Source organism: Myxocyprinus asiaticus, chromosome 1 (assembly GCF_019703515.2).
Source record: "Myxocyprinus asiaticus isolate MX2 ecotype Aquarium Trade chromosome 1, UBuf_Myxa_2, whole genome shotgun sequence".
In the NCBI taxonomy this organism is placed as follows: Eukaryota; Metazoa; Chordata; class Actinopteri; order Cypriniformes; family Catostomidae; genus Myxocyprinus; species Myxocyprinus asiaticus.
Window position 1 is genome coordinate 58,207,396 of NC_059344.1, and position 27,929 is coordinate 58,235,324.

At 40.9% G+C, this 27,929-nt stretch overlaps 1 protein-coding gene across 1 annotated transcript in view; it reads left to right on the forward strand.

The window, feature by feature from the left end:
* The window catches only part of LOC127409580 (zinc finger homeobox protein 3-like), a 213,905-nt gene that overhangs the window by 66,506 nt on the left and 119,470 nt on the right, over positions 1-27,929 (forward strand). The window contains exons 2-3 of the mRNA XM_051682970.1: positions 2,431-5,518; positions 9,781-10,277. Coding sequence (XP_051538930.1) covers positions 2,467-5,518; positions 9,781-10,277 — 3,549 coding nt within the window. The 5' untranslated portion in view covers positions 2,431-2,466. The remainder of the gene's footprint in view (positions 1-2,430; positions 5,519-9,780; positions 10,278-27,929) is intronic.

Genomic DNA, 27,929 nt, shown 5'->3' on the forward strand with positions numbered 1-27,929 from the left:
CGCTAAATCTCACCAAATAAAAAGGGCCCATAAATGTAAACTTATCTAATTTTCTATCCCCTCTAAATTACATCCAGACCCTGTGTTTGACAGTGTTCTTTATGTACTGTGCTTTTTTTTTTAATCATTAAAAACCTTATCTACTTTGTTTGGAAGGGTGAGGGGGGAATGTTTTCTATTCTGCTTAATGTTAGTGGAGAAAAATACAGGATAAACCACTGATAGTAGTTGGTGACCATACTAAATTTACAGAAAAGACCATCACTGTCCCTCTACAGCTCATCAGTGGGGCAGTAACTGTCTTCCAAACTTTGATATTGTATTGTAGTTTAAGCACTCTTAGTATGCCTAAGCTAGGTCTGGTACACTTTTGTCCCAAAATTTTTTATCTGGAAAGAAGTGAAAACATGTATGCATGTTGTCTAATATAACTTGCCCAGGTTATATCGTCCATATTGTGCTGGGTTATGGAGTGTTTGAATTCTCTGCATTGGCATTACAGTAATCCACACTTGTGGGTTGAGAGCTGTTGTACTGGGTGAGAGGGTGGCCTAATATGTATTTTCTTTAGTTGACTGAGGATGCATCTGCTTGCATGTATAGGCCTTCCTGAGTGAAGGGTAGAGATTAAAGATTTCCCTTCTTAAACAGGTGTCGCTTTGGAAGCAGACTTTTAGCGGACAAACTGCATTATATCTGCCCGCCCATCTGCGACTGGCAGACTCCAGACAATCCTATTCCATCAGTAACCACTGCAGGTTATTAAATTAGACCATCTCCATTTTAAAGGGCAATCCTGTTTTCTGTAAGCAGCAGACGGCTTGGGCCGCCACTCTGTAACACTGTCTAATTATTTAAAGGAAGCCATCTCAATTGCTTCAAATGAAATGCATATCATGGCAAATTTTCAAGACTGACCATTTGAGATCACCAGACTTTTTAGTCATAATCGTTGAGCCCTCTATTACATACAAATTCGGAATGTTGCTGCAGGTTTTAGAGACGGCACTAGGAACCGGTCACTGGAATGGAGTTTTTGGACACTTTCTATAATCTGTTAAATTGTACTGCATACTTAATTCTTGCATATTTGTTTAATAAAGAAGCATTTTATATTGCCATGTACAAGCTTGAGAGCACTTGCAATCAAATTATTTATATTGGGTGTCTATTCAGTTTGATGAAATGCACATTATTTTTGTAATTATAATGTTAATTTATTAGAAATCTAAGTAAAATTTGTGCTGAATAAAACCACAGTTAAGAAAGAAGATGGGCGGGGGGGGGGGGGATAGGTTATAGTCAAATTTTCGTCAGACATTCATGAAGAGGTAGTCAAACATGATCAGTCTTCCCAGCCAAGCGCTCTCATGTTAATACAGTTGGTGGGGGTGGGACTGCAGACACAGGACTGCTGAAATTTGCATCCCTAAGTAAATAAGTAAATAAATCAAGTAGAGGCAGTGAATGTGCTAATCAGGCAGGGCATGGTGGTTAGCATGCTGCCGGGAAACTTTGCTCATGTAATATTCAGCAATGGAGGGTGAAAGGGCAGGCCAAGAGTTATTGGTTTCAGTTTGGTTGCCCCCTTTAATCAATACTGCCTGCATCCCTTTATTAAAATTATTAGCTCAGCAGTATCTCTGGTTATCATTTTATCTCCTTGCCTGCTTGAAATTGTGGCCTGCTCTTGGCTCTTTGTTGTTTATATTCATATGAACTCATCTATAGTGTGTCTCAAAAGCATACATTCAGCTATCACCTATTTGAGCACTATGTACTGTGTGTGGGATCTCTCTATAATGGAGGTCCTAAAACAGCATAGCTAATATATTTCTGTAACCTTCAGTTCTTTCTGCGGGTGTGAGATGGATCGTGTGCTGATGGCGTATTTCACTGTGTCTAATTAGCAGCACAATGGAGCCTTTTTATCCATTAAGTTGTTCTGTTACTCTGTTTCTCATACCCAACGTTAATTAAAAAAAAAAAAAAATGTATGCAGGATTTAGAACAGGGCAGACTCCGGGTGTTGTGTGGAAGGTCTAGATAAAAGATGGTAACTGGCTGATATGACAGAATGAGGCATCTGAGCTGCCTTATTAGTGCTTGTCTGAGGTATTGTTTAAGTACCTAATCTAACCTAATGAGCACTCTGTCATTGTCCAATATTAGATCTCACACTTTTGTTTCTCATCTAATCAACTATACATTAAGCAGCTCCTCTCTCTCTTGCTCTCTCTCTCTCTATACATAGCTTTACCATTTCTCAAAATACTTTATGTTTGGTTGAATGTTCAGCATTGCAAGACTGATCATTAGCTTGAATAGAAACAATGAAAAGAAAGCATTAAATATGTCTTGTGTATTTTATTATCATTATACATTATAAGCAGAGTTTTAATGATGTCTTTTTCTCTTTTTCCTCATCAGGCTTGGATGCGATGAACGCCTCATGTAGGCATCAGCATGGAAAGCTGTGAGTCTCCCGTGGTTTCTGGGACAGACGATGGGCTTGGCTCCTCTGCCACCTCCCAGCAGCAGCTCTATCCACAGCCCTGGAACGATCACACTAACGCACAGGTCTCACCCTGTAACCAGCCCTCTTCCTTGGAGCCCTTGTCTCTCTCTGCACCCCACCCAGCTCATCTCCAGAACCCCAGCACACCCCGCGAAACTGTGAGAGAGCAGCAGCAACAACAAACACGGTCGCAGGCTCCCAGCGATAGCTCCGCTACCGGACGGCTGCACCCTAAAGCAGAGGGAATAGAGGAGGAGGAGCAAGAGGGAGTGAGCTGTGGAGAAGAGGACGAAGATTTGGAAGACTTGGACGAAATGGAGATAGACAGCTGTTTCCCAAGTCTGCAGCCCTTCCCTGGTGTTCCCATGGTGCCAAGTGGAGGGGGCATGCCCATGCTCATGCGGCAACAACCCTCCCATCGGAGAGGAGTCACAGAGAGTGGGAGTGAAGGAGAGGAAGAGGAGGAAGAAGAGAGTAGTGACGTGGAAAACCTGGCGGGAGAGATAGTCTACCAGCCTGATGGCTCTGCCTACATTGTGGAGAGTCTCAGCCAGCTGATCCAAAGCGATGGGAGCATGGAACCAGGCCTGCTCTCCTCAAACTCTCTCCCCAGTGGGGGAAAGCCAGGGGAGCCTGCAGGGACCTCTTCTTCTGTGTACCCTCAGATCATCAACACGTTCCATATAGCCTCGTCATTTGGAAAATGGTTTGACTCCTCAGACCAAGGTTTTCCCAATACCTCAACCCTGGCAGGCCTCAGTCCTGTCCTGCACAGTTTCCGCGTCTTTGATGTGCGGCACAAAAGCAACAAGGATTACCTGAACAGCGACGGGTCTGCCAAGAAGTCCTGCGTATCCAAAGATGTTCCCAACAATGTGGATTTCTCTAAATTTGATGGCCTGGCCCTGTATGGCAAAGGCAAGCCTATCCTCATGTGTTTCCTCTGCAAGCTGTCCTTCGGCTACGCACGCTCCTTTGTCACTCACGCAGTCCACGATCATCGCATGACCCTGTGTGAGGACGAGCATAGGCTTTTAGGCCACAAGCATGCATCAGCCATTATACAGGGCATTGGCAAGGACAAAGAGCCACTCATTAGCTTCCTAGAACCAAAAAATAAGAACTCTCCTCCAACACCCACCCTGGTACCCATGAACTCAGGCCAGAGCTTTTATGGCACATTCAGTGGGGTTCATTTAGAAGGGGGAGGCAGTAGTGAAGGAGGTGAGAGCCTCCTAAGCAAAGACTCTAATTCGGGTCTCCAGCAACAAGCCCTCCTCACACTGGGGGGCCTTGGCAGCCCTAAACCACCCTCCCTTACATCAACCCCATGCCCAGCCAAAGACTCCAGCACTCTGTCTAAGACGCAGGGTAGGAGAACAGAGGGGTTTGTGGGGAAAGAGGGGACTCATAGAGGGGAGGATGGGGATGCAGGAACCTGTGAAAGTAAGGCTCTCCTTCCTGGTGAGGATATGGCCTCAGAGGAAGAGGAGGAGTTTCTTTTAGAAGAAGAGGATGAAGAGGTAGAGGATGAAGGCCATGGGGTGGCCTGTAGTGGAAGTAGCAGCGGTGGCTTATTTGTGGGGGAACTGGCTGTTTCAAACCAAAGCATCTCCAAATCTCCTTTATTAATGCCTAGTAACGCTCTCCAGCCTTCTGCTTCTCTCTCTGCAGCCAGCCCCACACTCAGCAGCAAAGCTTCTGCTTCCATGTCCTCTTCCTCTATCAGGGGGTCAGAGGAGGGGATGGCTGCAGATGGTGGGGGGAGGACTTCAGAACTCCCTCTGAGCTTTAACTGCCAGGGGTTCACAGTCCCCATGGCAATGGTGGCAGCCATCGGCAGAGGGGGTGAAGAGGATGGGGCTGCCTGCTCCTCTGCGAGCACATCCTCCCCTCTTGCCTCCAATGCCGCTGCTGAGGAAAGTGCCAATCGAGATAGTGCCACAGCTCCTGAACCAAATGAATGCCCAGCAGAGGGAGATGAGGACAGCACTGCCCTCCTCCACCACCACCACCTTCACCACCATCACCACCCACACCCTTCACCCAATGCCCACACGCACCCCCATCATGCAGCTGCTTGTGACATGTCAGGAATGGGTGACTGCACCCAGAACCATGGGGCTGGGGGCAATGGAGGAAGCGGGGTGGAGTGCCCAAAGTGTGATACTGTCCTAGGCTCTTCACGCTCATTGGGTGGCCATATGACCATGATGCACTCACGTAATTCGTGCAAGACACTGAAGTGTCCTAAGTGTAACTGGCACTACAAATACCAGCAGACCCTGGAGGCCCATATGAAGGAGAAGCACCCTGACTCTGGAGGCTCCTGTATGTACTGCAGCAGTGGGCAGAGCCATCCCCGCCTGGCCCGAGGGGAGAGCTACACTTGTGGCTACAAGCCCTTCCGCTGTGAAGTGTGCAACTATTCCACTACCACCAAAGGAAACCTAAGCATTCATATGCAGTCTGACAAGCATCTTAACAACATGCAGACATTACAGAATGGAGGATCTATTCCAACTGCTGGTGAACAGGTGTTTGGGCATGCGCCTGGTGGGGTGGTGCCTGTTTCCTCTGCTACCCAGGCCAGCAGCCATCACCCTAGTCACCACCACCATCCAACCCAGTCCTCCACCCACATGGCAGGGCCCTGTGGTGCGCCCTCACCTACCAAGCCAAAAAGTAAACCCACTTGGAGGTGTGAGGTATGTGACTATGAGACCAATGTAGCACGTAACCTGCGCATTCACATGACAAGTGAGAAACACATGCACAACATGATGCTGCTACAACAGAACATGACCCAAATGCAGCATGGCCGGCTTGGTTTTGGGGCCATGCCATCACCTTCAGAGGCTGAGCTGTACCAGTACTACTTGACCCAGAACATGAGCCTGCCACCGGGCCCTAAGATGGATCCCTCTGGAGCTGATGCCCAGTTCTTACTTGGAGGTTTTCATCTGGACCCAAACATGGCGGCCCTGGCCCCAGCACTAGGTGAGTTGATTAAAATACATATAGTTAACATGTATTATCTAACCTGTTTAGAACATTTCATTTATATTATTGAGAAATATTTTCATTTGGTCTTGTGCTGTTTGCTGGGCTTAACTTTGAAAACAAATTGAAATTTTGCTTTGTATAGGGGACAGGAATAGATTTTTTGAATTCTTTATGCTGTATTTTTACTTCCCTTCCAATATGAAGGACTTCTAGGTTCACTCTTGCTACATCATTATCTCCGCCAATACAAACATGGCCAATTCAATAATTTTAATTATACATGCTGTAATTCTCTTGTTTCCATATGTGGGATTTCCAGATTCACTCTTGCTACTTCATTATCTCCAACCATACAAATGCAGCCACAAACACTTTATTTCCTCCACAAGCTGGCAGCTCTCTGTCTCTGCCTGTTGCCTTCAGGCACACCTGCCTGCCTGGTTTAACAAGCACTCACCCTCTTAAACAACTGTTGAAAAGGTGTGTGAAGAAGTAAAAGAGAGAGAAATAAAGAAGAGATGCAAAGAAGACTGAATTGTATTTGAAGGGCAGAGAGTGTTGATATGCAGAGAGAAAAGGACCACTCAACACAGTGTGTGGAAAACAAACTGTGTGTGATGTTCTACTGAAAAGAATTGACTAGAGTGATATCACTGTCACTAAGGTGAGGTATTTAAACTGATTTACAGTTTCAGAAGCAGTCAGTGGCAACCGTTTCAGTGTCTAGCTTTCCAGAAATAATGGCATGGTGCTATAACACAGCTATCATGCTCGGTCTAACAACCAAAGTGATTGGAATAGTTTGTTTACGTGTGTTTTTGTGAAGGCTGACACATTCTGTCATTCTATCTGCGTCACTTTGGCTGGGAAATTTCCCCTATTGTTGCCCCTGTTTCTTTTTCTCCCCTTTTTTTTCACAGCTGTTTTCATGTCATTACTATGCAACTACTTTTTTCCTGTTTTTGTAATTGCAGCTATATATTTTGGCATGGTCAAAAGGGCTTAGTGAGCGTAATTCAGCAGCATAGCAGAGAATGTAGCGTGCCAGCTACAAGCCCACAATTTGCACAGACTTGTCTCAAACTGTTGCCAGCTCAAAGACGTAAAAAGGAATTGATTGCCATGACTAATTCTTTTTTTTATTTATTTTTATTTTTTATCCTCCATCTTCTAGCCATTTGCTTGATTTTCCAGTGAGAGAATGTTCAATACGCATATTACAGGGAAGAAATTACATGGCATTAGGCTTATAAAGTACAGTGGTGTCATTACACAAACAATTTAAAATGTTCGGTCCAGACACATACATTGAAAGTCACACAACAAAACATGAATGTGTAGAATCAGAACTATTTAGGAACAGTTTGCTGTATTTAGGGTTGAGATGACATATCACATCTCTTCTGTTTTGTTTTTTCATCTTTTATGAATCACCACAATATTTAAAATTATTTTTATTTATAATTTTTTTTTTTTTGCGTTTTGAAGGTGCTATATGTAAGATTGACAACAAGCGTTTGAAATGGGTACTGCAGTCCAAATTCAAAATACTGGAGAGTTGCCTGCCCCACCACAGATCTGAAGCTCACGCGGGTTGCTAGAATGAGGACAACTCTTGCTAGGGGTGGAGGTGCTTGGACCCCTGTAGCGAAAAAGAATATGCCATAATCAACCTATGTACACAGAAAATTGTACATCATTGAACTAAAATATCTACCTAGCAATCTAACGCTAGCGACATTTCACCACATTTATTGATTCAGTCACAAAATACAATAAACTCTTCTAAAACGGATGTAAGGTTTACATTAGATTAAAAACTATTAAAAAATATATATAATTTTTTTTCTTTTAATTTTTTTTACAAAGGCTGATCTTAAATTACTCATGTTAATTTTACGTTTTAAATATAATTACTTATTACAGTTATTAAAAAAGAGGAAATCTGGTGCAGGTGTAAACTAAGGCTGCTTGTGCTTCTTCACTTTCTCTCACAGTGCACACATGAAAATGTCCTCTCGAGTATAGTAGCAACTGAAATCACTTCAGTGGTAGTGTGGGAAGTGGATTTCCATAACTTTGGCTTGCAAGTCGCTATGAATGTTTTCACATTTGAGTCTTTTTTAAATCTGTGCATGATTGCAAGCGATTTTCCCACTGAGCTGGCTATTTCAAGTGCTAGATAATCGCCTCAGGTGAGTCAGGTCCCGTCTTTCACTGGACCATGATGATGTTAATTTTGCTATTCAAAAATTTTTGTAAGTAGCCCAGGAAATGGCTTTTTTTAGGCTAGGTATGCAAATTATTTTTAGCCTGCTGTTTAAGAAGGCTATTTCAGCTATGTGCCGACTTCTTAGCTAGTTAAACTATATTTTATTCTGTGTAATTTCATGTTTAGAACAAAATATTAAGGTTTATTGTGCATTTCTCACAGGCCTATTTTTTTTTTTTCTATCCTATTTTATTTATTTATTTTACATCATAACAGTTATTGTTTAACGTTCTTTACCGAACAGCTGTCATATTAGATCATAGACTAATGCATTTTTTTTCTGTAGTAGATTTGGCTTGTTAATTATTTTCAACAATGTCCTGACTGTTTTAATGTGTTAAGTAACTTTTACTTGGTGAATTCATTTTAGAACAGGCTATTAGGTTTGCTGCTTTATTGGTCCTGCCTATTTCATTAAATTGTTTTCAGTAAATATGCCTGTATTCGCTAATGTTGATTCAGTGAATGCATTTCATGTTCTATATTTAATGAACTATGATCATAATGCAAGGCAAGCATGTCACAGATAAACGCCCCTTTTCAGCAGAATTAGTGTCAGATTTGGCTGTTGGAAAAGATTAAGTATTTTAAATGGGTCGCATAAACAGTTTTTTTTTTTGTTTTTTTTTTAAACGGTTTTCTGAGGGTTTCTTGCACTTTAGATTAGTCGACTAGTTGTCTCCAAAATTTACATTTAAACATCATTGAAATTAGTCGTTCCACACATCCTTTTACTAACTAATGTAAGAAAAATATTCAAAATATTTAGATTACAAGGCATCATGCTTAAGAGGTTATGAAAAGTGAATATAATCTATAGATTTAAAGGTGTATAGTTGAGAGGTTTATGGAAGAAAAAGAAAATGGCTTTGTTAATCAATAAGAGCACTTTGATAGCGGCTGTAAGAGTACTAAAGAGGGGAGTTTGCTTGAAGGATAACTCACAAAGAGGTGAGCAATAAGAGGCAGACAACCTGAAAACAGCAATTTAAAAAGAGAAACTTTGAGTGATGGAGCGAGATTGAACTGCAAGTGGTGGATCTGGGAATGATTTGAGGGGGATTGTCAGGGGTCTCCCTGTTCCTGCTGTAAAAGCTAAAGGTAATGATGAAATGAGCAGGCCACATGCTGCCCCAATAAGGATCTGCTAGAATTAATTTAGTGTAAAGCCATACAGGTTCAGCCAGTGCACTCAGTCTGGGCACTTAGAGATTGAAGATCAGCAGGCGGAGGCAAAAATGACTATGCAACCATTCCCTCCAAATCTCTGCCTCTAGCGTCTTCCCCAATCTGTTCATGGAATCCTTGCACTACAGTTATTGAATATCTGGTTTCATTGGCTCCTGCATTTTCTTTTTAATTCCTTAAAAAACACAGAAGCTTTGAGCAGGAATAACCTGGATGGTGATTCTGTATCGATGTTGTCCAATCAAAGGTGAAAGTACCAGAGGGTTCTGAAAAATGACAGTTCTATTTTGTTTATTATTTCATGAAAAAAAGGTCTGGTTGATTTTCAGTATAATGTGCTGGGGAATGCTTTAGTTCTTCTGTAATGATTGAATAACTTTATTTTTGCACTGCAGCTCAAATCTTCTGGGGTTGATATAATGGCAGGGCTATGAAAGTGCAGTAATTCAAACAGGACTCTGTAAATCCACACCTCCAGTTTCTCTTTTCTTCTCACTTTTTCTCTCAGTTGTTGGAGCAGGAGAGCAAATCCACATTGACTGCACAGACAAACATGGCGCTTTGTTGAAAGGCTGAACTATGCACCTTTTCCCTTTTTCCCAGGACATTCCTGCAACAGAAAATGTCCTGAACAGATGAAGTGCCCAACCCTTATGTTTACATTGTATTGGTCCATATGTCCAAAAGTTCTTTGTTGTTGAGGAAAATTAGGTTTTGTTGATCTTAAAGGTCTAAATGTTCTGAAACACATTATATATGACTAGCAATGATCTCTGTTTGTGTCCTCTTCCCTTAGTTGGTGGGGATATGGCCATGGATGTACGCCTGGGTGGGGGACAGCTGGTCTCCGAGGAGTTGATGACCCTGGGTGAGAGCCTATCCCAGACCAGTGACCCCTCCCTCAAACTCTTCCAGTGCGCTGTGTGCAACCGCTTCACGACTGACAACCTGGACGTGCTGGGCCTGCACATGAGTGCCGAACGCTCGCTCCCCGAGGACGAGTGGAGGGCAGTGGTGGGCGACTCGCACCAATGCAAGCTGTGTCACTACACCACGCAGCTCAAGGCCAACTTCCAGCTGCACTGCAAGACCGACAAGCACGTGCAGAAATACCAGCTGGTGGCGCACATCAAAGAGGGCGGCAAGGGCAATGAGTGGCGCCTCAAGTGCGTGGCCATTGGCAACCCTGTGCACCTCAAATGTAACGCCTGCGATTACTACACCAACAGCTTGGAGAAGTTGAGGATGCACACAGTCAACTCTCGTCATGAGGCCAGTCTCAAGCTGTACAAGGTGAGTGACTGAAATAATAATTAGGATGAAGAAATAACAAATAAGATTTATCACTTTATTGCATCGTTCTGGTTAGGACACAGTTGCCCGATCCACAAATTTTAAACACACCTCCAGTCTACTGTATGACTGAATCGACCTGCACTTTCCATCTCTACTGCCGACTATGAGTGATGGGCCGGTGCAGTATATTAAGGCCTAATGCGCATGCAGCTTAGAGGGGAGAACAGGGGTACTTAGAGGGAGGGAGGAACATGGCAGGTCAGTAGGGTGGGGAGAAGGGCAGCTGATGAAATTGCTGGAAGAGAGGATGAAGAAGTGTGAAGAGACAGAGGTTTGGTGCTAATACCGTTCGGAGTGGGAAGGGCAGAATCGCTCTCGACAGCCGTATTGATTTTCACTGGTCTCAGAGCTTCACCTTCTACTCTAATTATTCCATAATAGCCAATGGATGAACACTCTCTGAACAAATGGCCATAAATCTAACAGGCCTGATTCCATTTAGGCACCTATCCTGTGTGTCTGCGAGCCCAGCTCATGCTGTGTTTAACCTAGACTGGCACAACTGCACACAGGGACTTCTCTCCTTAAAGCTTTCTTTCTTTCTCTCACTCACTCACTGACTTCCTCCCATTGCAGCTACACATCACTGCCCAAGCTTACTTAACCTTGATTTACACTTAATTTTCAAGCGTTATACACGTTGATAGGGAATGAAAGCAAACAATATATGTCATTGCATTTTGTTTTGGGAATGTGCTTCAAGTCAACATGAAACAGCATTTGTGACCCATTTTACTTACGTATGCGATGTAATCATGAATGAAATGATAAAATATGTTGGACGGTACTTTATTACCTACAAAATTAGCCTCAAACAATGCCTAAATTGCTACTTGGTTCTTGGTTAACATTATTTTCCCCGCCCATATAGCCTTGGTGATGTCAGCTGAAAAGGAAATAATTTTTTTTAAGGTGGAGAAAAGTTATTACATTTTGAAGAAAGATTATGTAGACAAACTTTTTTCTTTGGAATAATGTGCACTGATGAATCATTCACAATAATACCAGGAATGTACAGTATATTTTCTGTATACAGTATATTTATAGGGTCAGCTTTGATTTCATGCTGCCTGTAAGATTCTTGACCCTAACATTAGGTATTGACTCATACATAAACATACTTTCTTACATGCACTCACTTGCCCACAGTATTCTGCACTTCACAGCTAATTATGTCACAACGACTCCACAAAGAACAGTATGAAGAAAGTAATTTACACTGGTGTTTAAAGGTGCAGGTTGTAAGATTTAGAAACCCTTGTTATTAATGACACCTGTGGCCATTAAGTGAACTGCAGCCAGCTACCTGTTGCTTGTGCTCGCGCTCATGCACACACTCCATAGGGACGCGAGCGAGCGAGCATCGGCCAAAAAAATGGCGTAACGTACAAAGAGACTGAACGTGATTCACCGGCATCATACTGACAGATGAGGTAGCATAATTAAATTTACACAGTTGTGATTGTTTTATACAAACTTCAAGACTGTATATTATATTTGACTCTCCAGTGCAGGAACAGGACTAAAACAAAGTGTGGATATAGGTCTGGCTGTGCGAGACTGTAGTTTGAAGTAGATACCTGCGCAGGACGAATTTTTTGGTCCCGCTCCCGCTGGATTCTGTCCCGTTCCCGCAAAAATATGTTATCTTCTCCTGCTCCCACCTGCAACATTCACGTTTTGCCCCACTGCCTCCCGCAAAAGCCCGCAGGTAGAAGTATACGTATATTTTTTAGTAGGCTACGTTTTTCCACTTGCTCCCCCGTTGAATAAAATAAAAAAAGAAACATAGAATAAACAAAAATGTTTCATTATCCCTTTCTGCTTAATTCAATGTGTCAATGGAAAGGTGTGTTTAGCACAAAACGTTTAGAACATACACTATATTGCCAAAAGTATTCGCTCATCTGCCTTTAGACACATATGAACTTAAGTGACATCCCATTCTTAATCCATAGGGTTTAATATGACGTCGGCCCACCCTTTGCAGCTATAACAGCTTCAACTCTTCTGGGAAGGCTTTCCACAAGGTTTAGGAGTGTGTTTATGGGAATTTTTGACCATTATTCCAGAAGCACATTTGTGAGGTCAGACACTGATGTTGGACGAGAAGGCCTGGCTCGCAGTCTTCGCTCTAATTCATCCCAAAGGTGCTCTATCGGGTTGAGGTCAGGACTCTGTGCAGGCCAGTCAAGTTCTTCCACACCAAACTTGCTCATCCATGTCTTTATGGACCTTGCTTTGTGCACTGGTGTGCAGTCATGTTGGAACAGGAAGGGGCCATCCCCAAACTGTTCCCACAAAGTTGGTAGCATGGAATTGTCCAAAATCTCTTGGTATGCTGAAGCATTCAGAGTTCCTTTCACTGGAACTAAGGGGCCAAGCCCAGCTCCTGAAAAAACAACCCCACACCATAATCCCCCCTCCACCAAACTTCACATTTGGCACAATGCAGTCAGACAAGTACCGTTCTCCTGGCAACCGCCAAACCCAAACTCGTCCATCAGATTGCCAGATGGAGAAGCGTGATTCGTCACTCCAGAGAACGCGTCTCCACTGCTCTAGAATCCAGTGGCGGTGTGCTTTACACCACTGCATCCGAAGCTTTGCATTGCACTTGGTGATGTATGGCTTGGATGCAGCTGCTCGGCCATGGAAACCCATTCCATGAAGCTCTCTACGCACTGTTCTTGAGCTAATCTGAAGGCCACATGAACTTTGGAGGTCTGTAGCGATTGACTCTGCAGAAAGTTGGCGACCTCTGCGCACTATGCGCCTCAGCATCCGCTGACCCCGCTCTGTCATTTTACGTGGCCTACCACTTCATGGCTGAGTTGCTGTCATTCCCAATTGCTTCCACTTTGTTATAATACCACTAACAGTTGACTGTGGAATATTTAGTAGCGAGGAAATTTCACGACTGGACTTGTTGCACAGGTGGCATCCTATCACAGTACCACGCTGGAATTCACTGAGCTCCTGAGAGCGGCCCATTCTTTCACAAATGTTTGTAGAAGCAGTCTACATGCCTAGGTGCTTCATTTTATACACCTGTGGCCATGGAAGTGATTGGAACACCTGCATTCAATTATTTGGATGGGTGAGCGAATACTTTTGGCAATATAGTGTATATTTAGGCCCAGTCAGGAAAAAAAAAAAAAAAGTTACAATGGAAAAGAATAATAATAGAAATAAAAATAATAAACCTGGATTTCTCACAGATTTTTAAAGCCAAACAGAAAAGCATTTAGCTATATATGCTTAAGAATATGGAGCCTTTTTTTGCTTTTAGCAATACCTGTCCAAAAATTAAACAAAAACTATTCATATCCTCTAATAACAATATGCATATCTTCAATATTTAGCAAATAAATAAATAAATACAAATAAACTGAATTAACTAAAGAAACTGTATGCCTACTTAATGTGTCCATGCAGGAATAGGATGTCATTCACCGATGAGGGCTTCAGATTAATGCGTCTCTGCTCCAGTATGCGACCGCAAATACTGAAAGCTCTCTCCGATGGTGCGCTGGAAGCTGGGATGCAAAGTACATGGCGTGTTAATTTGCTTAATCTCGGATACTCTTGACATTGTCTTTTCCACCACTGTAGGACATCCTTGAGTCCGTGTGCTTCTGATCCGTCCAGCTTGACCTTTAAATATCCTGAAATTTCAGAATCTAATGACACGTCGCTGTCCATGGTGTCAGTATCCTCCCATTCCGCAAAGTCTTGAAAAGCAGCCTTTTTTGCTGGCGGTGGTTGTGAGTTTTCCTCTGAGTTTACCTCATCAAACCCCAACTCATCAACTAGCACTTTGATGGCATGAATCACAGATTGTCTTTCATTATAATCAATCATCTTTAACTGATGCAGTTTGGGAGTGAGGAATGTTGCTATTTTGTAGAGCATGTGAATTCCATTTGCTGCCAAACTCTTTGGCGACATTAGTTCGTCCAGACGTTGTGCACAAGTCGATGCAATTTCAGTGAGAATGCAGTCAGCCCTGGCTGCTTCGCAGTGGTTTCTTAGTCTTACGGACCACAGCAGAAATAGAGAAGCACTTAAGGCTGTATTGTCTGACTCCAAGTCATTGGTTGCGTCTTTGAACTGCTTAAAAAAAGTCACCAGGGTTTTAAGAGTATTCTTGTTGATGCACCCTACTTTGTCATACTGTTTATTATCCAACAGGATTATTGCAATGTCATCATACTGTTGAGACACAGAATCTAGCATTTCAAAATTAGAATTCCATAAATGTCAGGGAAGTTTGGCTTCTCAAAACTTTACACGCATGAAGTTCCGGACTTGTGCCCGTTGTATGTGAGTATCTTGCTGCATTTGTCGCAGCAAGCAAAAGGAAGGTGCTTTCCCTCGCTGTCGCATACAATCGAAAAACATCTCCAAATACCAGATTTTCCTTTGGTTGGCTTTGTAGTTTTGTAAGTTCCTTTCTTTAATAAAGAATTAACATCTGTAGCACTAAGGGATCCACCTGTGTCATGCTCAGACATTTTGCCTCAGTGTGGTAAGCTACTTTCTGCCGCATGGACCACGCGAGAAAGAGTTAGCCACCGACCTTGCGCCTATTTTAGTCGTTGTTGTTGTTCTTGTGCAATAAATGAATAACAATTTATTTGCTTTTATATATTATATTTTTTCGATATTTCTGTTTTGCGGGAGTCTTGCAAAGCATTTTATTCTCCCGCAACCCGCACACACATGAGTGTTTTCCCACCTGCACCCACCCATCAAATCTCATCCCATGCCGCACTGTGTTGCGTAGGGTCCCGCAGGTCCCGCAGTAGACCCATGGGAGTGCAGGCCTCTAGTTTGAAGTAATCACGTTTCTTTGCATGATACATTGACTACATTTATACGATAGCCTATGTCGGCAGTAGATAGCTAGCCAGCTTTATCAATAGCTGTTAGCTAAATTTGGTGGATGATGACAGTAGCTGTTTATAAAATAGACCATACATTATACATATGTTGACACAATTCAGTATTGATGCGATTCCATCACAACTGTCATTTTGATATATCGATACGCTATTGTTTTATAATAATAGAATGTATATATTTTTTGTATAACCAAGTTATGTTACACTAATGAATGGGTCTTTTTGCATTGTAAGCTTACCTGTCCAATAAGAAGAATGCCAATTCAGGGTCTGTTTTGATCCCCAAAACCAAACAAAGCTCCCTCCAGGAATCAAATTCCCTGCTGATGTTCACTCTAGTTTTCACTTGACCACGATCACATTCCCGCTTAGCCAGATGGAATTCAGAAGATAAACGTTTTTTCTTTTTTTTTTTTTTGGCTCACTCTGAGTTTGTGTTGGAGTCGGTGTTGTGCTGGGAGCTGGCCTTTTGCTGGATTCCATCTCTAAAGTAACGTTACCTAGTGTTGCAGACTGTTTGTTGTTGCTGTTGAATAGCGGAAGTGAAGCACTGAGGCAAAGCTCTCGGGAGCGTGCATAAACGTCACATCCTTTGGATTTTCCCGGCAAAACCGACCCGCTCCCTTCGCATGAAAATCAGTCTACAGGCTTTAATAAGCAACCTAGGAAGTCCGGGAAGGGCTCATTTTTTAAGTTGCGTTACAAGCCTTTCACACATTTGCAAAAAAAAAAACGTGAATATTACATGAGAATTGTTACATACTGCATCTTTAATCACATGAGACATCTGTGGTAAAATACAGCAACTTCCAAATGTCTTCAGAGCACTAACATCCAAAGGTCTTTTTTCTCTCCCCAAATACTCACTCATGTCAATTTTCTGGCCTAATTGTGCATGCGCTTTGAAAACTTTTACGTACTCCCCTAGTTTTCGCATCTGTTCCCTTTTAATAACCTTTACTGTGGGAGTATTTCTAAAAAAAAGAGACAATAAGTAGACCTTACACTGAAAACCCTAAGTTCATTGCACTCATTTGATTGAGTAAACTCGTTCCCTCAATTCCATTGAGTAATGGGGTCTCCCAAAACTTGAGTATTTCAGTTCAGTTAACTTGGTTTTCAAGTAGCATGAACTTAAATAGTTGAGTTAACTACATGCAAGTAGACTTAATTCAGATTTGAATTTAAATATTGTTGTTTCTACTGTTGTACATTTTAATTGAATTGATTCAATTTTAGATCGAACAACAGCACAGCTCAAATAAAGATGACAACTGATTCTAGGTCAGTTATTAAATAATTCTTTACAGAAATGCATATATGCACTTCAGCTGCACGTGCACAAAGAGAACTGAGATAGTGTGATCAGGGTCCAACTTGACCAAAGAGATCACCCTAATGGTAACATTACACCAAACAACTATTTGCAACAAAGCATAAATAATACAACAAAAGAGCTAAACATCTATGAATTCTTAATAACAATTATTTAAATTCCCCAATCTGTTCCTTCTGGCCAAGGAAACATAATTCAAGCAGCAAGGGATTGTGGGTATTCCCATAGCCTCAATTTTGTACTCAGTAGTTTGAGTTATTAACACTTTAAATCTTAAGTCTATGGATTTTTAAGAAAAATAAGTTCAATGAACTTAAATATTTGAGTTACGAGTCCAAAACTTGACATTTCAAGTAATACTTAAGACAACTTGATTTTTTTACAGTAATGACAACTTAAGGGTTTACAGTGTATGTCTAAAAGACAATTTTTAGTTTTCTTTTTTTACTCCAATTTAAGAGAACACATTTTGAATCAACTGCTAATGTTCTTAAAATACAAAAAATGGCAGAATTGTTTTTGGTTAACGCAACCTCAAAAGGGCTCTTGGTTCCTTCCAAGGTTTCTAATTCACAGGCTTTCCTTTTCACTGATGCATTTGGCTTGTTCACTGGGTAGTTTGTAAGGTACTGTCTTTCTATTTTTTTCTGTAAAGCTGCTTTGGAACAATGTTTTGTAAAAAGTGCTATTCATGTAAAATCGTATTAAATTGAAAAATTCTGTTTTCTGAAGGTCTTACTTTATGAATATCTCACTACAGTCCACCAATGGCTTCATTGCAAGGTTCCTGTTTGTGAACTCCCAGAGATCTTCCAGGATCAGCAAGGTTGGTCATTACCTTTGCCCTAGGCTGTAGGGATCTTTGGTCAGCTGTTCCCCTGAGGAGTTAGTGTGTAATGTCAATTAGGGGAAGGCCAAAAACAGCTTCCTCTGCATCTGGAAATAAAAAGCCAACAAGCCTGAACCAAGATTCCCTGCCCCTGCTCAAGCTGGAACATGCATGCTGCATATTTACAAATACCACAATGATTCAAATATGTAACAAGACTCCTGTTGTGCTTGGCTGACCTGTGGAGGCAGAGCTGTAGTCAGGGGCCTCATGCTGCTCCAGGCATGGTTTGAGACCCAGGGAGCCACACTGAGCTTTAGCATCGATGGCAAGCAATAGCAGAGGAATATCTTATCTAGCCATTGACGGCATTTTATTGTTCGGCATGGAGCTGTTTTTCTGGGAAACTTGAGAATCCACCCCATACTGACTTTAATAAAGTGAGCTGTTGGCACGAGAGCATCTTAGAAGCACCGTCATTTTCCTTCCTCTGCTGTCTTTCAATTTAAAGTGATAGTTCAGCAGTAAATGAGAATTCTTTCATTGTTTACTCATCCTTATGATGGTCCAAACCTGTAAGACTTACTTCCATGAAACACAAAAGAAAATGTTAGGCAGAAAAATGATGCAATGAAAGTGAATTGTTACCTGAGACTAACATACTGCCAGACATCTCCTTTTGTGTTCCACAGAAGAAAGTCATATGGGTTTGGAAAAACAAATGACAGAATTTTCAATTTTTGGGTGAACTATCACTTCAAGGAAAGAGAGATGGCAGAAAAGAGACTATGCCTGCAAATGTTCAATACTCTGTGGCAGCTTAGAAATTTTTGACACATCCGAGCATGATCATTTGTAAGCTTTAAGCTGCTTAAAATGGTTCCTCAGCCCTAAAAGCCCCACTGATCCGAACTGAGAGGAAGAAAGAGTAGAGTTGACTGAATTGAGAGCAGTATCAGCCGTGTAAGCAAGCAACTTCCATCAGCGGGCAACAGGCCTAACCACAAACTAAGACATTCACAGCTTGAGTTATAGCTGTTTTGCATGACATACCACTGTGATTAGAGGATGATAAGCATTTGCTGCTTCTGAGGTTTTGCTGTGGCGCTGGTTTCTTACCTTGCAATCCCACAAACTTCACTTTGCATTGAATTTATAGCTGTATAGACATACTGACTGGCTTACACCAACTGTGTGATTTGCTAGCTCAGCTAGACGGACTGTACAAGTGGTAAAACAGAAAATGAAAGGGAAAAACACTTGATTTATCCCTCCCAAATGAAATCTGATACAAAATGCAACATTTTCCTCCTGCAGGGAGAAAATAAATCAAGTCAGCATAAACAGGCTGTAAGATGTGGTAGATCCTTGGGACACTTTGCCCAAATCAAACTGGTTTGCATTAAACAGGCCCTTTTTGTGCACGGCTCCGTAAATTGGAGCCTGTAATTACTGGAATTAAAAAGGAAGGTTTAAACTGAAGGCTAAGCTGGATGGGATAATTTGAGAGTCTGTGGTATGTGGCACATATTAGGGCTTTCTAAAAATACACCTTCCCCCACCACCCCACAGATTGGAATGTTCCAAATGCCTTCAGAAAGCTTGGGAGAATTGGCCTGACTGCATGGACCACTGCACAGCGGGGGTGATGCTTCCTGACTTTGGTATCTGGGGTACAGGATCATGTCCCTCTCTGGTTTCAGACACGCCCGTCAGTCAGTCTTGCGCTTGTCTCTGATGAACTTTTACTTTCCACTGCTCCCTCAGAGTTCCCGCTCACTGGCTGCTTTGCAGTGGTGAGAATGATGTCATGATGGTCACTTGTAAGCACTTGCAGATGGGCCATACTACAGTACTTGGGTCATCACAAAGTTTAGGCTTCTCATGTGGTGGAACCTGCAATATGCATTGTCATAGAAAATTGCCACACACAGTTGATGTATATGTTTTAAAGTCAACATAAAATCAAAATTGACCCTATTTACTTACTGTAAGGTTGTGTTTTTAACATAATTTAACGCAATAGTTAATATCAACTACTGTATCAGTGAATGGTACTTTTACAGCATTTATTAAAAGGATAGTTCACCCAAAGATGAAAATTCTCACATTATTTACTCACCCTCATGATATCCCAGGTGTGTATGACTTTCTTCACCAGAATACATTTGAAGAAAAAATTCTTAGCTCAGTAGGTCTATAAAATGCAAGTGAATGGCGATTTTCTCTTTTGAAGGTCCAAAAATCACAGACGGTCAGCTTTAACGTCATCGATACAACTCCAGCTGTTAAATGAATGTCTTCGAAAGCGATTCGATCGCTTTTGGTGTGAAGAAAGATCAATATTTAAGTACTTTTTAACTATTATCCAAAGCTTCAAGAGAGGGTGTAGTCCAAGCAGTCTCATGTGACGTATTCGCATTGCCATGGATACTGGTAATCTCACATTCTCCACTTGGTTGAAACATCCAGGATAAGCACACAAATGCACCATTGTGAGTAAAGAAACGGATAATAACAGATCTAAACCAAAATCAACCAAGCTACTTTACAACATTCCTCATTTGTAAACAGTGCTGCTCTTCCAGCTATGACACATGCATCAGTTCTTGCATGTTTCAAATGCCAATGCGATTATGTCACAAGCTTGTACCACTGCCGACCGGAAGCATGATTTGAAGTAAAAAAAAAAAAAAGTACTATTTACAGTGTTCCGCCTCATTTGTAAACAGTGCTGCTCTTCCGGGTGTGACACATGTGCATCAGTTCTCGCGTGTTTCAAATGCCAATGCAGTTACGTCACACGCTTGTACCGCTGCTGACCGGAAGCATGATTTAGAGTAAAAATTCTTTTAAAAAAAAAGTAACGTAATATTTCTTTTTCACACCAAATGCAATCGTGTCGCTTAAGAAGACATTAATTTAACATCTGTCGATGTAGTTTATGCTGACTGTCTGTGATTTTTGGACTTCAAAAGAGATCTCCATTCACTTGCATTTTAAGGACCTACGGAGCTAAGAAATGTTTCTGGTGAAGAAAAAGTCATACACACCTGGGATATCATGAGGGTGAGTAAGTAATAGGGGTGTAATGGTTCTCGGTAAAAAAACTAACTGTACGGTTTGCCAACCACGGTTCGGTAAGCATTTGCACCGTGGTTCATCTCTAGTTTAATAACGCATCTGGATCATACAGTTTGGCGAAGAAAATAAAGCACCAAATAGACATGCACAGTTGTAACCTCCACTAATGTACCTGTATGGCTCTATAGATGGACACACTCCGCCTATATTTCACGTGGGTCAACTTTCTACAGAGAGAAGCTGTCCTATTAACTGTTAGTATGTTAAATCAGTTGATGACATCACAGTTCTGCACGCGTTAGTTGGCAAAATGGCAAGCGGAGAAAACAAGCCACAAGAGAGAAGCCCCTGCGTAATTTAAGTCTCCTGTCCGGGAACTTTTTTTTATGCAGTCAATTACAACAGCGATGGTCAAAAAACATTTACGAAACAGGCACTGTTTGCAGACATTGCGAGTGCCGTATACTGGTAATACATCGATATTTGATTAACTATTTATGCCGACATCACCCGAGGATATATAGCACGTGGTGAGCCCGAAACCGCACACAGACACACTCCTTTCCATCTTTAAGTAGGCACTCGGTGTTAGTTCGACAGACATGAAACAAGAACTAAAGTGTTTGGGGTGTTCATAGCCAAAGTTATGTTACTCTTGATAAAGATGTGGGATTTACGCGTATGATTAAAATACTCTAGTCCTGTTACGACATCCATTCTCGTATTCATTTTAATAGCAAGTTTATTTCTTCTATAGTGATGTACAGATTCTGAACATTGAATATACGTTGAGTTTGAAATGCACTTTATGTTGATGCATGTCGTGTAATAATGCAGGTATTAATTTAAAATGTTGAGTTGGTAATTAAAGGATTTTTTTTTTTAGTTAAGGACCTTAATGAAAATTGGTTATACTATAGTAATATTGTAGTAACCATGACTGTAATAACAAGGACTGTTGTCCCCATGGTTTTCTTAGCAGAAATCATGGTTTTGATAGAATTAACCATGGTTTTATGTAGCAATACTGTAGTAGCCATATAGTAACCATGGTTTTACTATAGTAATATTGTAGTAGCCATGACTGAAGTAACAATGACTGCTGTCACCATGGTTTTCTTGGCAGAAATCATAGTTTTGGTACAATTAACTATTGTTTTACAACGGTAATACTGTAGTTTCCATATAGTAACCTTGATTTTACTATAGTATTGAAACAATGACAGTAACCATGTTAATTTTGTGGTTACTATGATTTTACTACAAATACAATGTTTAAACTATGGTTACTGTAGTAAAACAATGGTGATTTGTAGTGAGGGCAAATCTCTTGAAATGTTCGTTACCAAATAGAATATTATTACTTTGGATTTGGCAGTAATATTTTTTTCCCCCTTAAATAGAAGTGGCCCATTTCTGGTATGACTATTCTTTATTCTAGTTCATGTTAGTTCATAATGCATTAAGTAATGTTAACATGCATTAAAAGCCGGATAAGTATGTAAGATTAATAAATGCTGTTATAATATTGTTCATTGTTAGTTCATGATAACTAATGCATTAACTGATGTTAATGAATACAATATTTTTGCAAAATGGTATCTACTTTCCTGTAACACATATTAGTGCACATTATTCCAAAGGTGGGACATTGTTTTGTCTTGTTCTGTCATCAAAATATATTAATTTGCTCAGCCTCTGAAATGATGCTGTGTTTCGACTGGCATCACCAAGTACACCAAGTCTGAAACAATGAGTGCCAGTGACATTTCAGATGGGTTGTAGCTGTCCCTTTAATTGACTGTGGATCAAATAATTTCTTGCCCTACATTTTTTAGTCATTGTGTATCGCAAGTGCATCACATTACAGAAGTAAAATGGGTTGAGAATGCCATTCTATATAGACTTTTATGAATATAAGAGATTAAGTGGTGTTTTTTGATGAAGAAAAACAATTGATATATAATTTATGTAGTGTTCTCTTGTCCTCTCTTAGAAAGCACCACTTTAAGTATTGAATGCACAACTATGCATCACCATAAGGAGAGAACACGTTTGCTTGTAAATGTTGAGTAAGCATGTCTCAGGTGCTGGACTGCACTGATGTTGAGTCTGAGACTTGATTTTGAGCTTCAGACAGGATGGAGAGAGGCAGGGCCAGACCTGGACTTCCAGGCAGGCCTTTCAGGGGAAGAGGAGGAGCGTTGGGGCTGGCTACCTTTCTTGTCTCAGGGGCTGGTACGATCTCGGGTAATTGAGATTGATTGGATGTTATTTTTCCTCTTGCAAATGTAGTCCATTAGCTTGGCACATGCATAATCAGTTTAGAGCACAGTTAACTGAATGTAATCATGTTCCTCAGTGTCTGCTCGCACAAAATCCACTCCAGATGCTGCTTGGCCGTGGAAAGACAGGAAGAAAGTGCCTTCACAATCACATGGGGAATCTTTACCCAAGAAAGGCCTCATAACACACATCCCTGCACCACCACCAGTGTGCTGGTCTCGCTCCATTAAACACACAAACTATACAAACTGTGTGCTGCACACATTTACACACTCCCTGTGCATGTACAAATACACACTCACACATTCTGTTCACTACTGCCCAAAACTCCTGCTAACTGAACCCCAAATCACGTGTTGATGTATCTCAGCTATGCTAACAGAGCTTTGACTGCACTCCAAGTGCAGCCGAGGATCCAGCACAAAGCGTTTGGATTTAGGATGCTCTCTACTAATTTTTCCCTCTAGTGCAACCCAACCAGATCGGGCGTGTGGAAGGAAAATGTCTATGCTCTGGAGAAAACAAAGCAAAAACACAGTAAAACAATCGGACAGTAATGCGAATAATGGGATTAACCGTAGCGGCTGTACTGAAAGGTATTAATGTGCATGTTATTCACAATCTACAGAGTAATCATTCTGGGTCACAATGGTCAACTTATTGAGTAGTTGGATGTTAATTAGTGAGGTTGACTAGTTTATATATACAGGTGCATCTCAATAAATTAGAATGTCGTGGAAAAGTTCATTTATTTCAGTAATTCAACTCAAATTGTGAAACTCGTGTATTAAATAAATTCAATGCACACAGACTGAAGTAGTTTAAGTCTTTGGTTCTTTTAATTGTGATGATTTTGGCTCACATTTAACAAAAACCCACCAATTCACTATCTCAAAAAATTAGAATACATCATATATATATATACATACACTGATCAGCCACAACATTAAAACCACTGACAGGTGAAGTGAATAACATCGATTATCTTGTTACAATGGCACCTGTCAAGGGGTGCGATATATTAGGCAGCAAGCAAACAGTCAGTTGTGGTGTTGGAAGCAGGAAAAATGGACAAGTGTAAGGATCTTAGCAACTTTGACAAGGGCCAAATTGTGATGGCTAGAAGACTGGGTCAGAGCATCTCCAAAACAGCAGGTCTTGTGGGGTGTTCCTGGTGTGCTGTGGTAGAACCTACCAAAAGTGGTCCAAGGAAGGACAACCGGTGAACCGGCGACAGGTTCATGGGCGCCCAAGGCTCATTGATGCATGTGGGGAGCAAAGGCTAGCCCGTCTAGTCTGATCCAACAGAAGAGCTACTGTAGCACATATTGCTGAAAAACTTAATGCTGGCCATAATAGAAAGGTGTCAGAACACACAGTGCATCGCAGCTTGCTGTGTATGGGGCTGCAAAGCCGCAGACCGGTCAGAGTGCCCATGCTGACCCCTGTTCACCGCTGAAAGCGCTACAATGGGCACGTGAGTGTCAGAACTGGACCATGGAGCAATGGAAGAAGGTGGCCTGGTCTGATGAATCACATTTTCTTTTAGATAATGTGGATGGCTGGTGCATGTGTGTCATTTACCTTGGGAAGAGATGGCAGCTGGATGCACCATGGGAAGAAGGCAGGCTGACGGAGGCTGTGTGATGCTCTGTGTAATGTTCTGCTGGGAAACCTTGGGTCCTGGCATTCATGTGGATGTTACTTTGACATGTACCACCTACCAACTGATTGTTGCAGACCATGTACACCCTTCATGGCAATGGTATTCCCTGATGGCAATGGCCTCTTTCAGCAGGATAATGCGCCCAGCCACACTGCAAAAAGCTTTCATGAATGGTTTGAGGAACATGACAAAGAGTTCAAGGTGTTGACTTGGCCTCCAAATTCCCCTGATCTCAATCCAATTGAGCATCTACAGGATGTGCTGGACCAACAAGTCCGATCCATTGAGGCCCCACCTCGCAACTTACAGGACTTAAAGGATCTACTTCTAATGTCTTGGTGCCAGATACCACAGGACACCTTCAGAGGTCTTGTGGAGTCCATGCCTCGACTGGTCAGAGCTGTTTTGGCGGCACGAGGTGGACCTCCATGATATTAGGCAGGTGGTTTTAATGTTGTGGCTGATCTGTGTATATACTGTGTGTGTGTGTGTGTGTGTGTATGTGTGTGTGTGTGTGTGTGTGTGTGTGTGTATATATATATATATATATATATATATATATATATATATATATATATATATATATATATATATATAATATATATTTTGTTATTTTTTATTTATTTATTTTTTTTCACACTGAATAACGGTCTCTTCATTTTGCGATCGCTTACAAATTTTGGCAAATTCAACCAATTTCTGCATTATTTGCGGTAGCTTGCAATTTTTTATAATTTCTGCAAATGTTCCAAAAAAAAAAAAATGTAAATCTGAGGGAATCCCAATGCTTTCTTTCATGTTTGACAGCGCCAAAACAAATGCTTGAAAAGCTTGAAGCAATTGCAACATATCCAAATGCACAACTGCCACTGTATCATCTCCATAGTAATAGTGTAAGCGTCTCCACCTTGTCTCCTCCACATTTTGCGTTCACTATCAAAATACTTGTCTAAACTTTCGTGGGACCGCAGACAGCACACATGCCACATATGGCCCAGACAGACTCCGCGTGCGCAGAACTCAGCAGAAAACTCAGCAGATTTCCGCAGAATTGTGACATCTGTCATTCATAAAAGTTCTACGGATTCCCCATCTAGTGCATGTTTTTTTTAATGAAATATTTTGGCTAATTTCATGATTTTTTTAGCTATCAAAAAGATTATAGTACTCTCAGGTCCATTCAATACATTTTGCTATGTTTAAACCCCTTCCGCAGAATTCCGCATATTTCCCCCCAAAAATTAGTGCAGAAAAAAAAAAAAGCCCTTTGATTCTGTCTGGGCCTACACATACATCACAGCTAGCATACAATCTTCACACTGAGTGCTGCGAATGAGACACAAAAACCTATGTTTATACAAAGAATCCCTAACATTCACTTAAAAACCCCAATAGCTGTGAAGTTAAATGTGATTAGAATTTGAAGTGCTTAATACAGTATGCTACGAATCTGAAAATGGCAGTTTATTCTGAACAATTATATGCTAAAAAAATAAATGTTCATGAAAGTTTTTTACTGATATATAAAAAAAAAAAAACATATTTCAAAATATGACAAATTACCATTTTCATATATGTAACATATGTTTTTGAAACACTTGTTGAATTTAAATGTACATAAAGTAAATGCTCAAATATATAACTCTAATAATATTTGTTTGTATATGGCCATATGTCAGATTTTAATATCAGACAATGGAATAAATGCAACAGACATAATTATTGAATCCTCATTTGCGTTTTAGTTAACAGATTTGTTGCATGTCTATTTTGACCTTAGATAAGTTTTCTTACATTGTCTGAGGCAGAACAATTTAATACAAAATAATTAAGGGTCTTCCAATACCCACAGGTTTCACCTAAATGTATTTTTTATTTTTTTTGCTTGCTAACTGCATATTCTGTTATTTTGCACTAAGATATTTACATGCAATTGCATTTACATTGTAATTAACACAATTACAGAGTTGTATAATGATGATTTGTGGGTTTTCACTGTAAAACAACCCAAAAAATAGCGACATTTGAGAAAAGCTGCAGTAAATTCAGTAATTTTGGGCCGCAAAAATCAGTATAAAGTGCCACGAAATACTGGTGAGATTGGTATAATAAACTAGTCTTCATCAATAATCACAAACAGACTACTTTTTGATTAACCTGTGGTCAACCATCATGTATTTTATATGTTAATATTTGTATATATGTTTCCATTCGGTTGTGCTCAGTTTAGCTGTTTTAAACGTAATAATGCATATTATGTAGTGACATGTAAAAAAACACATCCGATCAGGATGCCAAAACTAGCCTTATTATACAGTGCTTCCTTAAGACTGTGTCGGCAACACATAGACTAGTTGATTTTGATAATATGCAGTCTTGCGCATCCCTTGTTATATCCTCCATAAGCAGAATGCTGATCAATCAGTTAGAACTCCTCCATTAACATTTACATTTTTTACAAGACTTACCCTCATCAGAGGGTTGAACTCAGATCAGCTAACAAAAAAGACTGAGAATGCCCGGCTCCGGCAGGATTGCATTTTTTTTAATGTTTTATTATCAAATAAAAGTGCTGTGTAATTTCGAATTAAAGTCACAGGGGAGCGTTTTACCACTGTTGGTACGGCCCGTGGTTATATCTTTAATCTGTGGACAGTGAAGCTCAACCTCTACGCCTGATAGAGCGCCACACCCAAACTCTATAGTAGAGATGTTGAGAGGGAGGGGAGAGGCAGTTCTGAGAGCAATAGAGAGAGAGGCGCTTGTTTAGATGGAGATACTCTGCTAATTATCATGGCTGGTCTGCGATTGTTCAGTAATAGTGCTCAGTGGGGAAAAAAGGTTTGCTGCTGTTCCAGGAAGGGCTGAGCTTTGATTTACCGGTAGTACCATGCTAATAAAGCACCCATTCCATATCCACAGAGCTGCTACTGAGACATCCTGCCTCCCTTTGGTCAAAGACATAATCCATATCACCTAGATGAGCCCAGGTCTATAAAACAACAGGTTTTATTCTGAGGCAACAGTGATATCTGGAACTAAACTTAAAGGAATTGCTCAACCAAATAATGAATTTTGTAGTTTAATAACCTCTATGTTGTTCCAAACCCGAATGACTTTGGATGTATGACCCATATGATCCATTGAACACATGAGGAGATATTAGGTAGAATGTTAGGGACTGACAGCCTCAGTCACCATTCACATTCATTGTATGAAAAAATACAATGAAAGTGTATGGTGTCTGAGGCTAACTTTCTGCCTAACATAGCCTTGTGGTCAATGGAGAAAAACATACATACAGGTTTGGAACAAAATATGGGTGAGTATATATTGACATAACATTTATATTTGAGTGAACTGTCCCTTTAATGCTGACATTAAAGTTTTAGTTTGCATTTATATATTGTATTTATAAGAGACTTGTTTATAATAAGATGTCCTCAATGATCTATATCTGTTTGAACACCAGGTTGCCCTC